The following is a 15,456-nucleotide window of genomic DNA, read 5'->3' as shown; positions in this document are numbered from 1 at the left end:
AATTGAAACTAGCAACTTCTTCTTTTCCTTTTATTCATTTAATTCAAACTCTCTGTTTCTCCCCTTCACACACACACACACCAGATATTCACTCGTGTATGTGCAAACTGGTACACATACACGCAGAAGAATGTATACACGGATGCACACACAGAAGAGACACTGCACCTTAAAGGATGAAAGCAGACAACTCCATTTACTGAAGTTACAGCAGTCACAGATTAATAACTACGTGTGCACATTGACGGCCTGTGCACCTTTTCCTAAAGTGAACGTTTTCATCAAACTGGCCAGTTCTTTGCCGTGGTAGTACACACGCACCTCATAGTCACCATGGGAACCACTCACGGTGAGGTGATCAGACAGCGTATGTGTCTCGTCTGTCATCCATCGGTTCTCAGTAAGGTCAAGCACACGACGCCCAGCTGCAGTCAACTGTATCAAAGTTTACAACAAATTCAATGTTGCCATCTCGGTAATCACAAGAATCTTATATTAACGGTCGTCGGTGGACCCAGAAGGGTGTTTAATTGCAAATATCTCTTAAAGTTTAAACCAGTTGGAATTTTTGAATGTGCTTTTAAGAATGCCTCAGACACCTAAAAAGCTCTTATGTCCTAAAAGATCATTAAATTTCCTCGAGAAGTAATTAAAAAAGCAAAGGTCAAATTTACACGGAAGACATCGTGGGGCCGTGCGGGCCCATGTTTCTCAAACTGAAGGAACTTACATAAAAACTAGGGAGAGAAGTCACAAACCTTCAGTATTGGCTCTAAACATAATTTTCTACGATCTGTTTAATTTTGGAGTTAATAAGCAAGTCGCGTGGAGCGAAATTAATACATAACAATGTGGGTCCACATGGCCCCACGACGTCTACAGAAGGGTATTCACGTTTTTCCTTTTTTGAGAAGCTTTAGTCCGCACGGTAATAATTAAATGAATAATTTAATTTAATTACTTCTCGCGGAAATTTAACCACGGCGTCTACAGAAGGGGATGCACGTTTTTGATTCTTTGGAAACCATGGGTCTACGGAAGGGTATGCATATTTTTCCTTCTTTGAGAAGAATGGGTCCGCACGGCCCCGCGATGTCTTCCGTGTGTAGTCGATAACACGATCGGGCGAAGGTTAATATATGCACATGTAATTTTATATACAACAGTATTTTGATCAGTGACAGTGTTGGAGGTAAAGGTTTCAGTAACAGCGCCGATGAGAATTGAAGCTGGCAGTACATCTTGAACACACGGCCAGTACCGTGTAACTGGCCTTGATACGGAACGATCCAAGGGGGGCAATCTCAGTCATCTGAAAGAGGGAAATCCAAACGCAATCCGCTTTGTTCGATTTTATGGGCTTGAACGATAGAGAAAAATAAGAAAAGCAAAAGCGGGAGTCCAGTCTGGACGGAACTGCTATCAAGAACGCAGAACTGATTTTTTCTGAGTTTTTTGTTTTTGTTGCCGTAAGCGCCATGTTTATCGGAGCAGGAAACTCTTCCAGAGTGAGGACCCTTCGTTGATGCATGTCAACAAGCATCAGAGAAGCGAAATTGTGCCGCAACTTCAGTTTTAGCTCGACACGGCGCTTACGGCAACAACAAAAAAACTCAGAAAAAATCAATTCTGCGTTCTTGATAGCAGTTTCGTCCAGACTGGACTCCAGCTTTTGCTTTTCTTATTTTTCTCTATCGTCCAAGCCCATAAAATCGAACAAAGCGGATTGCGTTTGGATTTCCCTTTTTCAGATGACTGAGATTGCCCCCCTTGGATCGTTCCGTATCAAGGCCAGTTACACGGTACTGGCCGTGTGTTCAAGATGCTGGCAGTACTGCAGTGATGTAAATATTCTCAGTAAAGCAAAGGGCAACGGAGAAAAAACAAGTCGCGTAAGGCGAAAATACAACATTTAGTCAAGTAGCTGTCGAACTCACAGAATGAAACTGAACGCAATGCAACGCAGCAAGACCGTATACTCGTAGCATCGTCAGTCCACCGCTCATGGCAAAGGCAGTGAAATTGACAAGAAGAGTGGGGTAGTAGTTGCGCTGAGAAGGATAGCACGCTTTTCTGTATCTCTCTTCGTTTTAACTTTCTGAGCGTGTTTTCAATCCAAACATATCATATCTACTTCACTGTATATGTTTTTGGAATCAGGAACCGACAAGGAATAAGATGAAAGTGTTTTTAAATTGATTTCGAAAATTTAATTTTGATCATAATTTTTATATCTTTAATTTTCAGAGCATGTTTTTAATCCAAATATAACATATTTATATGTTTTTGGAATCAGAAAATGATGGAGAATAAGATGAACGTAAATTTGGATCGTTTTATAAAAAAAATTTTTTTTACAATTTTCAGATTTTTAATGACCAAAGTCATTAATTAATTTTTAAGCCACCAAGCTGAAATGCAATACCGAAGTCCGGGCTTCGTCGGAGATTACTTGACCAAAATTTCAACCAATTTGTTTGAAAAATGAGAGCGTGACAGTGCCACCTCAACTTTCACGAAAAGCCGGATATGACGTCATCAAAGACATTTATCAAAAAAATGAAAAAAACGTCTGAGGATATCATACCCAGGAACTCTCATGTCAAATTTCATAAAGATCGGTCCAGTAGTTTAGTCTGAATCGCTCTACACACACACACAGACTGACACACACACACACACACATACACCACGACCCTCGTCTCGATTCCCCCCTCTATGTTAAAACATTTAGTCAAAACTTGACTAAATGTAAAAAAGCTGATCAGCAAACTGCATGGCCTATTTAGAAAATATATGTCATGACATCCTTCCCCGAACTTGTTTTAGGCATACCTTACATAATTATAGTATCCTGAGTTACGAAACAAGAATACGTACTCACGTCTTGATTTCGATTTGTTTTAATGTTTTTTACATAGATATACTTTTAAAAATATGTGGCCTAATTTTTACATTTAGTCAGGTTTTGACTAAATGTTTTAACATAGAGGGGGAATCGAGACGAGGGTCGTGGTGTATGTGTGTGTGTGTGTGTGTCTGTCTGTGTGTGTGTGTGTAGAGCGATTCAGACTAAACTACTGGACCGATCTTTATGAAATTTGACATGACAGTTCCTGGGTATGATATCCTCAGACGTTTTTTTCATTTTTTTGATAAATGTCTTTGATGACGTCATATCCGGCTTTTCGTGAAAGTTGAGGCGGCACTGTCACGCTCTCATTTTTCAAACAAATTGGTTGAAATTTTGGTCAAGTAATCTCCGACGAAGCCCGGACTTCAGTATTGCATTTCAGCTTAGTGGCTTAAAAATTAATTAATGACTTTGGTCATTAACAATCTGAAAATTAAAATTTTTTTTTTTATAAAACGATCCAAATTTACGTTCATCTTATTCTTTATCATGTTCTGATTCCAAAAACATATAAATATGTTATATTTGGATTAAAAACAAGCTCTGAAAATTAAAAATATAAAAATTATGATAAAAATTAACTTTCCGAAATCGATTTAAAAACAATTTCATCTTATTCCTTGTCGGTTCCTCACTTCTAAAAACATATAGATATGATATGTTTGGATTAAAAACACGCTCAGAAAGTTAAAACGAAGAGAGGTACAGTAAAGCGTGCTATGAAGCACAGCGCAACCGCTACCGCGCCAAACAGGCTCGTAACGTTCACTGCCTTTTGCACAAGCGGCGGACTACGTTCAGTTTCATTCTGTGAGTTCCACAGCTTGACTAAATGTAGTAATTTCGTCTTACGCGACTTGTTTCTTCTTAAAGATAAGGAATATAGAGGTCGCTGCATTTTTCTGGAGCAAATAAATAAAAGTGTAACTTTCCGTTTCCATTCACAACAGAACAATGTTTAACTGAAAGACAGGTCGGGTCCAGACCGTCATTTCACTGATACGTCGTATGAACAATAAAAAAAAAAACCTTCTGAATGAAATCCTGACTCTTATAACAAACGAAAAGAGTCTGATATGTTAGATTGATCCCTTGTTGGCTTACATAACCTTAAATCAGTGCCGTAGCACAGCTCCTAAAAGTGGTCCGGCCATAAAAAAAATAAAAAGGTACTTTTCCCGGGAAACGAAAAACGTGAACTAAGGTAGATAACTCAGATGTCTCTTCAGTGCAAAACGCGATGGCTCAGTGGATCAGTAATGCGTCTCAGTCGGTGCATACGCAGTTTGCCTTTTAGTTTTACTTTAGATTTAGATCTATAGTCTTCACTTGTGAATGTCAATTAGTGACAATTTCTCGCTTAACGCTGTCATTGTGCGATCTAAGTCACGACCCCTCCTTCCTCCTAACACAGCGCTGAAGCTTATGAAGACGATTTTTTGTAACAGTTGAGGCGGCACTGTCCCACCCTCATTTTTCAATCAAATTGATTGAAATTTTGGCCAAGCAATCTTCGGCGAAGGCCGGGGTTTGGTATTGCATTTCAGCTTGGTGGCTTAAAAATTAATTAATAACTTTGGTCATTAAAAATCTGACAATTGTAATTAAAATTATTTTTTTATAAAACGATCCAAATTTACGTTCATTTTATTCTTCATCATTTTCTGATTCCAAAAACATATAAATATGTTATATTCGGATTAAAAACAAGGTCTGAAAATTAAACATATAAAAATTATTATCAAAATCAAATTTCCGAAATCGATTTAAAAACACTTTCATCTTATTCCTTGTCGGTTCCTGATTCCAAAAACATATAGATATGATATGTTTGGATTAAAAACACGCTCAGAAAGTTAAAACGAAGAGAGGTACAGAAAAGCGTGCTATCCTTCTCAGCGCAACTACTGCCCCGCTCTTCTTGTCAATTTCACTGCCTTTGTCACGAACTGTGGACTGACGATGCTACGAGTATACGGTCTTGATGAAAAATTGCATTGCGTTCAGTTTCATTGTGTGAGTTCGACAGCTTGACTAAATGTTGTATTTTCGCCTTACGCGACTTGTTTTGTTTTCCTTTTCCCAAGAAACCGTGCAGAAATTCGAAGACAGACAGGCCGACACACTAATAGAAAATAAAAATAACAAGTCGCGTAAGGCGAAAATACAACATTTAGTCAAGTAGCTGTCGAACTCACAGAATGAAACTGAACGCAATGCAACGCAGCAAGACTGTATACTCGTAGCATCGTCAGTCCACCGCTCATGGCAAAGGCAGTGAAATTGACAAGAAGAGCGGGGTAGTAGTTGCGCTGAGAAGGATAGCACGCTTTTCTGTACCACTCTTCGTTTTAACTTTCTGAGCGTGTTTTCAATCCAAACATATCATATCTATATGTTTTTGGAATCAGGATCCGACAAGGAATAAGATGAAAGTGTTTTTAAATTGATTTCGAAAATTTAATTTTGATCATAATTTTTATATTTTTAATTTTCAGAGCTTGTTTTTAATCCAAATATAACATATTTATATGTTTTTGGAATCAGAAAATGATGGAGAATAAGATGAACGTAAATTTTGATCGTTTTATTTAAAACAATTTTTTTTTACAATTTTCAGATTTTTAATGACCAAAGTAATTAATTAATTTTTAAGCCACCAAGCTGAAATGCAATACCAAAGTCCGGGCTTCTTCGGAGATTACTTGACCAAAATTTCAACCAATTTGGTTGAAAAATGAGAGCGTGACAGTGCCGCCTCAACTTTCACGAAAAGCCGGATATGACGTCATCAAAGACATTTATCAAAAAAATGAAAAAAACGTCTGAGGATATCATACCCAGAAACTGTCATGTCAAATTTCATAAAGATCGGTCCAGTAGTTTAGTCTGAATCGCTCTACACACACACACAGACAGACAGACACACACATACACCACGTCCCTCGTCTCGATTCCCCCCTCTATGTTAAAACGTTTAGTCAAAACTTGACTAAATGTAAAAATTAACTCAGTAAAGGACGGTGCTGATTCCCTTTAGCATGGCTATTGTTTGAACAATTGATGCGCAGAACTGACCCAAGTTTAGTTCCAAACTGCTTTAACTGTCTGATTTGCTTATAAGCTTATTCAACAAGGGCAGGTTGTCGGCTGGCATCATAGTTTGAAGTATCTATGCCAGGGCGATAAGGAGCAACCTGCAAGGCGGTTTGGATCGGATCCCTTCCTTTCGTGCATTGTGGAGTATTTATTGCAGTAAGATTCAACTAGTCTTGATTCGTTAACTTTCTTTGCTGCCCCTACGTAGCCTATTCGTAGACCTTTGAAAATGTGGAGAGTGGTCTTGGCCGTCTTGCTAGTTATATCCCTGATCTCGGGATCTGCACAAGCTAACCGTCTGCACAATGCGTTTGTGGAGGTGAATTATCCAGTGAAACCCGAAACCAGGTATAGGCAAGGTTTATTGGTTCTTGCTTGATATCAGGGCATGGATTAATGTTTTTGTTTAAGCTTAGAATCGATGCGGAATCAGTTTGTTTGGTTTGATGGTTATATATGTACTAGACTCTGTAAAACGTTGATTATATATATATATACAAATATATATTTCAGTTTCAGTATGTTTACGTACGCGTACTTCGATGTGCGTGTGTGTTTTGGACGTGTGTGTGGCATGACTGACAGAACAAAGATGTTGAAGTCTACGCAGTCTTTTCCGTTTTAGATAACCTGGCTGCCAACGCTAGTACAGAAGAAATGACCGCAACACGGTGGCCTAGTGGTAAGGCGTTCGCCCAGTGAGCGGGAGGTCGTGGGTTCGAACGGCCCCGGCCGGGTCATACCTACGACTTTAAAATTCAATCTAGTGGCTGCTCCGTCTGGCGTCTGGCATTATGGGGTTAGTGCTAGGACTGCCCGGTTGGTCCGGTGTCAGACTAATGTGACTGGGTGAGACATGAAGCCTGTGCTGCGACTTCTGTCTTGTGTGTGGAGCACGTTAAATGTCAAACCAGCACCACCCTGATCATGTTTCACCCTTCGTGGTGGACTGGGCGTTAAGCAAGCAAACAAACAAACAGAAGAAATAATTCAGCAAATTGTGTATTTCTACGAATGCCCAAAATAATATTCAGGACGTAGCATATGGCCAAGCCTCAAAAGCACTAATTCGAGAGGTAATAGAACTGATGTTTCCTCAGTTATATTTCCATTGCACCTTGGTTTTGTTTTTTCTTGATGTTTCTTTTTTCAAAACGTGTCAAAAGATGTTGCTGTTATTTTTGTTATTTTTTTTAATGTATTTACATTTACTATCGGTCTGGCCCCCTCTGTCAGTTTCCTGGCTGGTCGGACAACAACGTCACGCAGCCGCAGCGATCCGTCATGGCGTAATGCCACTGATGACGTCATTCGTAAAATACGAATGAACAATATCAACATCAAGTGAGTTAAAATTTTACCTGCCTAATATAAATCATGATCTGTAACATGTGCACGACTTTGAATCTAAAAAATAAATGTAACAGCAAAATCAAACACAAAAACAAGCAATCAAACAAGCGACGAAAAAAGGCAATAACAAAAGAAAGAGCAAGTTGCAAGGGTAATTAGTAGCAATAGATAGAGAAATACAAAGGTCTAAATATTCTAGTGATAATGATGTAACGTTAATAGTGAGTAATGTCTATTGTATTCACCACTTCAGTAAAAAAACTAAAAAAATTTTAAAGTCACACATTCATGAACTGACCATTCGTGAAATTTTGTTTAAGAATTATGTTTATATATTTCTTCAGTGTTACGAAGGCACCTGGCATGAGCGACAGTAACATTACGCTGCAAGTAAGTGTTCATTAGCTTTTGACTCACATCGGTGTGGTCAGTAGAAAAATGTGGGATGAATGTACGTCGTAACATACGTCCGGTTGACAAACCAGTCGGAAAAACTAATTCAAGTTGAACTTGTTTGTTATGTACGGGACGACAGAAACATTTGAAATGTTACTGCGTAACTACTACTAAAACACATTAAAATAATAACAGATTTAAACATAAAAAGTTACTGACATACCATCCTAATTTTGTGTCGGGTACATGTCCCTACAAGCAAACGGTGTTGTTTGTTTGTTTGTTGTTTTATTTGCTGTTGTTGGTGTTTTATTTTTCCTAAACAAGTATCTCTCCTGTGGTTGGCTTTCATTTAAAGGCGTGTTCTTTCACCTCAGATTATCCAAACTCGAAAATCATTTCCTTTCGGCACCGCAGTCAATTCCGATTACTACAACAATGCCAGCCAAGCGAAGTACCGAGACTTTATCGGGAAACATTTCACCTGGGCAGTTCCCGAGAACTCTCTCAAATGGGGCTATATTGAACCTGTTAGGGTGAGTATCCAAATTGTATTCCAATGGTACTTTATAAATAAAATTAAAACTTTGTTAATAATCCTGTTGATTACCATAGCCAAATGAGGTCGAGGTGGCGCGGTGGTGATAAAGCATAAGAAGCCCGGTAAGTTTAATGCTCTACAGACGACATGACGTTGCAACTGGCACCTTAGACAATGACAAGGATTCAAATGAACCAGCGGCTTTCTGTCATCAGGCTGTTGATAATTGTAAATACTTTAATGGTAAATAATACTCTCTGTCAAGTTTTTGTTGATTATACAGTGTAATTATCTAAGAATTCTAAATATACTTTTTGGGCACAACATGTGCGTGCGTGCGTGCGTAAGTGTGTTTGTGAGTGTGTGGTGTGTGTACTGATGTTGGTGTGTGTATATATCTGTTGCTGTCTGTCTGCATGTGTGTGTGCGTGCGAGCATATGTGCTGTTTTCAGTGCGTGTCTCGCTGGCATTAAATGACGTCTGAAATCCGACAGGGCCAAAAGAACTATCAAAGCGGGCTGGACATGGTCAACGGACTAAGAAGTCAAGGGTACTGTGTATGACTGTGTTGTCTCATCTTTATTGTATATAACGTTGGTGTGTGTGTGTGTGTGTGTGTGTTTGTGTGTGTGTGTGTGTGTGTGTGTGTGTACGTGTGTATATGTGTGTGTGTGTGTGTGTGTGTGTGTGTGTGTGTGCGTGTGTGTACGTGTGTGTGTTGTGTGTGTGTGTTTTATGTGTGTGTGTGTTTGTGTGTGTGTGTGTGTGTTTGTGTGTGTGTATTTAAGCAGGCGCGCGTGCTGCGTCTGTTTCAGTGAGTGATATTTCAAAAATGTCTTGATGATTTTAGTGCAATTCAGAACCAATGTGAATTAAAACATTTTTAAACCGCCCGGCACTACAAGGCATTTATTATCGTTTAAAAGGACATTAAAATGTTATAGTATTTGAGTCTTGACTTGCGATTTATTTATATTAATGAGCACCCCCAAAAAAACTTTGCCCGATGTATTATGCAGACTAAAAGTGAGGGGCCACAACCTGGTGTGGGCGGTGCCCAAATTCGTACAGCCCTGGGTGCAGGCGTTGGCCGGGGAGGAGCTGCGCCAGGCTGTGAAGGATCACGTGGAGGAAACCATGAACAAAACTCGGGGGCTGTGAGTACGCATGCACTTCCTTTCATTGGTATAGGTTATATGGCGTTGTTATGCCTTCGCTGTGTGTGTGAGTGTGTGTTCTTATGTGCGTGTTTGTCGGTTAGGAAGGGGAGGTGGAGAGGGGGGTGGTGAAATTTCCGCTGTAACTCCGTGTTTGTTTCTGTCGAAAGAGAGAGAGAGAGAGAGAGAGAGAGAGAGACAGAGAGAGAGAGAGACAGAGACAGACAGACAGAGTGAGTGAGTGAGTGAGTGATAAAGAGAGATAGAGCGCGCGCGAGAGAGAGCGAGAGTCTGTCCGTCTGCGTCAGTCGTTGCCAACGGACTGTCAAGCACGTCAAGCACGCTCAGATTCTCGCCGATAAAGACAGTCAGTTCCCCTTCTTATTACTGGCAAGCTATAATTAACAAACTAGCTTTAATTTGTTACTGACTCTGCTTCAGAGTAGAACACTGGGACGTGGTGAACGAAAACCTGCACGGCACGTGGTACCAGGACAGACTACATGACCCAGATTACAGCATAGAGATTTACCGTATCGCGCACGACACTGACCCCACTGTACACCTGTTCCTCAACGACTATAGCGTTGTAACGGGCACGGACACTCAAGTAAGTATAATTTTTACACGGAAACTGTACGAGAGCATTCCTTTTTTTTTTTTTTAAATGATTTGCCTGCGTCAGGTTGGGAAACTGTTCGCACAGATTCCTGTTATTTGTCATTTTCTCTTCTTCCTATTCTGATATATCAGGAAAAAAGTAGATAAAACAACATTGTTTCCCTATCGTGTGGCAGTTAGGGGTATGTATGCGCTTTTGATGCCTGTGACGGGTAAAAATCCGTTTATCTTGCGAAAAGTTTCAGAAGACCGCAGTTTTTGTATGGTGATTTTTTTCAGACTTGGCTCATTGAGAGCCGTGATATTAGCTATCGTTGGATACAGCCATAATATCAGTCATAAGTGTAAGTCATCATCACGTGTAAGATGATGAGCTTTTTGTTGTCAACAGTTGATATCATGTGGATATTTGACCAACTGTTTCGCCATGTGACCCATAAGAACGCAATAAGTCTTGTTTGTGTTGGTTGGCGTCTTCTGTTCACAGCGCTATTTGGAGGAAGCGCGGAAGTTCAAAGCAGCCAACGTGGGTCTCTATGGTATGGGGACACAGTGCCACTTCCATGACAACACCGAGCCAGACCCTGACCTCATCAAGGTAAAGCTAACTGCAGATGAGCTTACGATTCCATGCCTTTAAATAAAACCGTAGGCCCCTATATTGGCTTATCTGGCGGCAACACAAATCCTAATACCTGACCAAGCTAGCTAATGAGAGGAAGAAGAAGACTGGACCAAGCTAAAAGGGCAACTTTCATACTATTCCAGATACATAAGCCCTTTGGACAATTAATACCCAAAAAAACCTTGCCTGAATCTTTAAGCGAAATGTAGTGTGTGTGCGTGTTTGTGAATGTGTGTGTGTGCGTGTGTGTGTGTGTGTGTGTGTGCTAGTGTGTGTGTGTGTGTGCTAGTGTGTGTGTGTGCGTGCGTGCGTGCGTGCGTGCGTGCCTACGTGAGTGCATGCCGCGGCGTGCGTGCGTGCGCGTGTGTGTGTGTGTGTGTGTGTGTGTGTGTGTGTGTGTGTGTTTATGTATGCGTGCGTGCGTGAGTGCATGCGTGCATGTGTATGTGCGTGCGTGTGTCTGAATCGCAGTTATTCTTAGGAAAAGTTCTGAAAATATTTAACATACAGTGGCCCCTTCCCGTCATCTAGTACCTTTCGATTTATGTCATATACAGCAAAGACTGGACCTGCTGTCCGAGGCCGGACTGCACATCTGGGTGACAGAGATGGACGTGGGGGCAGTGGACGAGAACACAAGGGCAGACTACTACGACAGGGCGCTGAGGTCACTGTACGGACACCCTGCAGTGGACGGCATCTTGATCTGGGGATTCTGGGACGAGAGGCACTGGAGGGGAGAGAAAGCTTGTCTGGCCTCCGGTGATGACTTGACGGTATGTAGGCTTATTGACTTTGTGGTGTTCCTCCTGGACACGTCTTTTTACATTTAGTCAAGTTTTGACTAAATGTTTTAACGTAGGGGGGGGGGGGGGGAATCGAGACGAGGGTGTGGTGTATGTGTGTGTGTGTGTGTGTGTGTGTGTGTGTGTGTGTGTGTGTGTGTGTGTGTGTCTGTGCGTGTGTGTGTGTGTGTAGAGCGATTCAGACAAAACTACTGGACCAATCTTTATGAAATTGTACATGAGAGTTCCTGGGTATGATATCCCCGGACGTTTTTTTCTTTTTTTCAATAAATGTCTTTGATGACGTCATATCCGGCTTTTTGTAAAAGTTGAGGCGGCACTGTCACACCCTCATTTTTCAATCAAATTTATTGAAATTTTGGCCAAGCAGTCTTCGACGAAGGCCGGACTTCGGTATTGCATTTCAGCTTGATGGCTTAAAAATTAATTAATGACTTTGGTCATTAAAAATCTTAAAATTGTAAAAAAAAAAAAAATTATAAAACGATCCAAATGTACGTTCATCTTATTCTTTATCATGTTCTGATTCCAAAAACATATAAATATGATATATTTGGATTAAAAACAAGCTCTGAAAATTAAAAATATAAAAATTATGATCAAAATTAACTTTCCGAAATCGATTTAAAAACAATTTCATCTTATTCCTTGTCGGTTCCTGATTCTAAAAACATATAGATATGATATGTTTGGATTAAAGGCAGAGTAAGCCTCCCGTAAACCATCACAGATACGGTCAGGCTTTTACACATAGTACAAACACCCTTTCATTTAAACACTCACCAATTGAGAACATCCTAGGTGCCCTCCGTAAAGAGCGAACAATTTTCAAAGAATTTATTTTTGCGTGGTTTATCTTACCCCTGAGCCATCGTGAACCCGTGTGATCCAGTTTTCCCTTTTCACAATGCAGTCGTCATAGTTAGTCATTTGAATGCGACTCGACGTGAGCTGATCTACAATAGCACGTTTTTTTATGCACGAAACAACGGCTGTGGTTCACAAGAACTCTAGCGATGGCTTTTGACTGTTGAGAGGAACGGCGATTTGCACTGATAAACCGGCCGTCGTCTGCTACGACCCTTGCGTGACCCTGCTTCCGGGCTTTTCTTTTTTTAAACTTTCACAACTTCGAATTGTTCTGATCTTGTCTTGATGAAAAACGAATTCTTTTATGATTAAAGAATGTTTGTGTAACAAGCTGTCAATTTATTATTTAGATTTTAAAAGTTAGGTCTAGCGCAAAAACGAGGCGCCGTTGTTGTTAACGGAACAAGTCTACGAAAATAAATTCTTGGAAAATATGTCTCACGCTCGACAGAAAGCAGCCAGGATGTTCCCGTTCGGTGAGCGTTCAAATGGAAGTATGCTTGTACTGTATTTAGACGCTCGGGGAGCTCTGTGATGGTTTACGGGAGGCTTACTGTGCCTTTAAAAACACGTTCAGAAAGTTAAAACGAAGAGAGGTACAGTAAAGCGTGCTATGAAGCACGGCGCATCCGCTACCGCGCCAACAGGCTCGTAACTTTCACTGCCTTTTCCACTAGCGGCGGACTACGTTCAGTTTCATTCTGTGAGTTCCACAGCTTGACTAAATGTAGTAATTTCGCCTTACGCGACTTGTTATTAGTTATCGTTAGATTTGACTGCGATATCCAGATTAATCAGTGCCAATGTCGAGAAAGCTGAAATCATATATATCGCAGTCAAATCTAACGATAACGATTTTATCGCATTCCATTTCGGAAGAAGAACCCATTAACCCCAGTCTAAGAAATCGGTCATGCGCAAGGGAGGCTACTGCCATGTTGGAATTGTTGGATTGTCTGTTCCTGCTTTCGCAACTTTGCTGCTATAACTTTCATTTTTCAAATACTCTTTCGTTTTCTAAGACGTAAATGGTAAGGCATCTAAACACAACAAAGAAAAGAAAAATATTGTGTAAACAGATCACACAAAAAAGGTTCAGTGGAGGAACACGGAACAGCCTTCGCGGTCACTTGCAGTCTTTTAGATTTCAAAGGCATTAATTTGGCAATTCTAAACGATGGAAGGAACTGAAGTGCCCCGGACTGTATCAGTGAAGTCGTCTGGCTCATTTTCTGTGTAGAAGACAGCTTCCAGTCCTTAGTCGTTATCGACGGACTGCAGTGTTGATAATTTTGTCGAACCGCCAACTGCAGACGACACAATATTCCAAGACAACTTTCAAAGATGGCGTCTTCCGATAGCCTTCGTGACTGTTTTGAAGCCGTTGAGGTTTTTGTGTGGATTTTGCATGGCTACGACAAAGAGGGATGGGACAGTGATTCATGCTGGAGCAAAACGTTTAAATCGGCTGCTCATTTCCAGCCTTTACGTGAGTGATGAGCGCTGATAACCTGCAAGAGAACTCGCTTCTTGCTCCAAAGTTCAATTTGTTTACGGCTGTTCCAATCGCCTCCCTCGGTAAGATTAAAACATACTACTCTACTACTTCTCTGTTAAAGGTGGGTGGAAAAAGTGTGTATTTATTCATTACACAGCTTAAACTTATAAATTTGCGCTTTAAAATAATGGGAGACTTGTGTTTCCTTCAAGTGAGATTTCACGTTTTTCTTCAAAATTACAATTGGAAAACTACTTCCTGCACGATATCAAATTCACTAGGAACTTCCTCTGCGATATCAATTGATATACAGTTCCTAGTTGACCAGTGACAACATGTGTTTTTGTCATGTGATCAGTAAAAATGCGATAAAGTTTTATATTGGTCGTGGCTGTGGAGCGAGGGAAGAAAATGTTTCTTCTGTTTTCAGAGTCGGCACCCGTAAGAATTTTGACTGATGCAGCAAAACCTGAAGAAAAGGCCTGCAATCTTATAATTATTGAGCGTCAGACTCAGTGCATTCTTTTGTTGTTCAGTTTGAAACCTTACATGTAAATTGGGCGAAGTTGACTTCGCGAAGTCTAGTTCACGAAGCTCGCTGCAGGAAGCTTTGGCGCTGAATTTTCGGTTTCAATTAAAGAAGGCCTAAATACATGTACTATACTGTCTTCATTTCTCATTCTTTCACGAGCAGCTGAACGCAGCCGGGCGTCTTGTGTTTGACCTGCTGGAGAACCAGTGGATGACACACCAAACTCACACGCTGTCCGAGTCAGGGGACAGCTTCACTGTGCGTGCTTTCCATGGTGACTACGAGCTGCACGTGATTCTCGGAAAGAAGGAGCGAGCTGACCTCAAACAGACCTTCACCTTGTCCCAAGGTCAAGACGTTTTCGTGAAAGTAGATATCACGGGTTATTGACGCCTATGTTAGATGAATAAGTAAACGGGTTGGCAGGATGAACAACTTTGCTGTGTTGCGTTGAGTTGATGAGTTAGTGAGTGAGTAGGTGAATGTTTTGAATAAATCGCGTTGAAATTTAGGATGGTCAATGAACCCGTGATAACTGCTAAAAATAATTGGATACATGCATGAAAAACAATACCGTGCATTCCTCGCGCTCATGTTTGTGTAATATAAGTACTATCAGCAAACTGAAGAGAGAGAGAGAGAGAGAGAGAGAGAGAGAGAGAGAGAGAGAGAGAGAGAGAGAGAGAGAGAGAGAGAGAGAGAATGACAATGACAATTCTTTATTTTACGAGGGTAACAGAATAAGCATAGGTATATTTTTTTGCATCTGGCCCTCGCCCTAAAGAGGGAGAGACAATTATCTTCACTGTTGTGAACACACCAAAAACAAGAAATACACACACACACTGTGTGTCTTTCTTGTCTCTTACAGAGAGAGAGAGAGAGAGAGAGAGAGAGAGAGAGAGAGAGAGAGAGAGAGGGAGAGAGAGAGAGAGAGAGAGAGAGAGAGAGAGAGAGAGAGAGAGGCAGCTGACAGACACATAAACAGACACAATTATATAGTTAGAAAGACAGTTCATGCAGATATATACTTCTCTCCTCTA

The 15,456-nt window shown here is 40.7% G+C and overlaps 1 protein-coding gene across 1 annotated transcript; it reads left to right on the top strand.

Moving 5' to 3' along the window:
- The first annotated feature begins 6,131 nt into the window (after nucleotides 1-6,131).
- Nucleotides 6,132-14,849, top strand: LOC138953952 (uncharacterized). The gene is made up of 10 exons (XM_070325969.1): nucleotides 6,132-6,361; nucleotides 7,250-7,357; nucleotides 7,711-7,756; nucleotides 8,140-8,298; nucleotides 8,799-8,854; nucleotides 9,324-9,461; nucleotides 9,903-10,071; nucleotides 10,570-10,680; nucleotides 11,265-11,483; nucleotides 14,576-14,849. The coding sequence occupies exons 1-10, from the start codon at nucleotides 6,243-6,245 to the stop codon at nucleotides 14,801-14,803; spliced, it is 1,353 nt and encodes a 450-aa protein (XP_070182070.1). The 5' UTR covers nucleotides 6,132-6,242; the 3' UTR covers nucleotides 14,804-14,849.
- Nucleotides 14,850-15,456: the final 607 nt, after the last annotated feature.

This window comes from Littorina saxatilis, linkage group LG17 (assembly GCF_037325665.1).
Source record: "Littorina saxatilis isolate snail1 linkage group LG17, US_GU_Lsax_2.0, whole genome shotgun sequence".
Lineage (NCBI taxonomy): Eukaryota > Metazoa > Mollusca > Gastropoda > Littorinimorpha > Littorinidae > Littorina > Littorina saxatilis.
Note: the sequence above shows the minus strand (reverse complement) of the source record. Positions and strands in the feature narration are given on the sequence as shown.

Bases quoted from the DNA above. Each gene is read 5' to 3' on its own strand.
- LOC138953952 (XM_070325969.1), top strand. From the start codon at position 6,243: ATGTGGAGAGTGGTCTTGGCCGTCTTGCTAGTTATATCCCTGATCTCG. The intron at 6,362-7,249 runs GTATAGGCAAGG...CCCCTCTGTCAG, and splicing joins CCAGTGAAACCCGAAACCAG to TTTCCTGGCTGGTCGGACAA. The intron at 7,757-8,139 runs GTAAGTGTTCAT...CTTTCACCTCAG, and splicing joins ACAGTAACATTACGCTGCAA to ATTATCCAAACTCGAAAATC.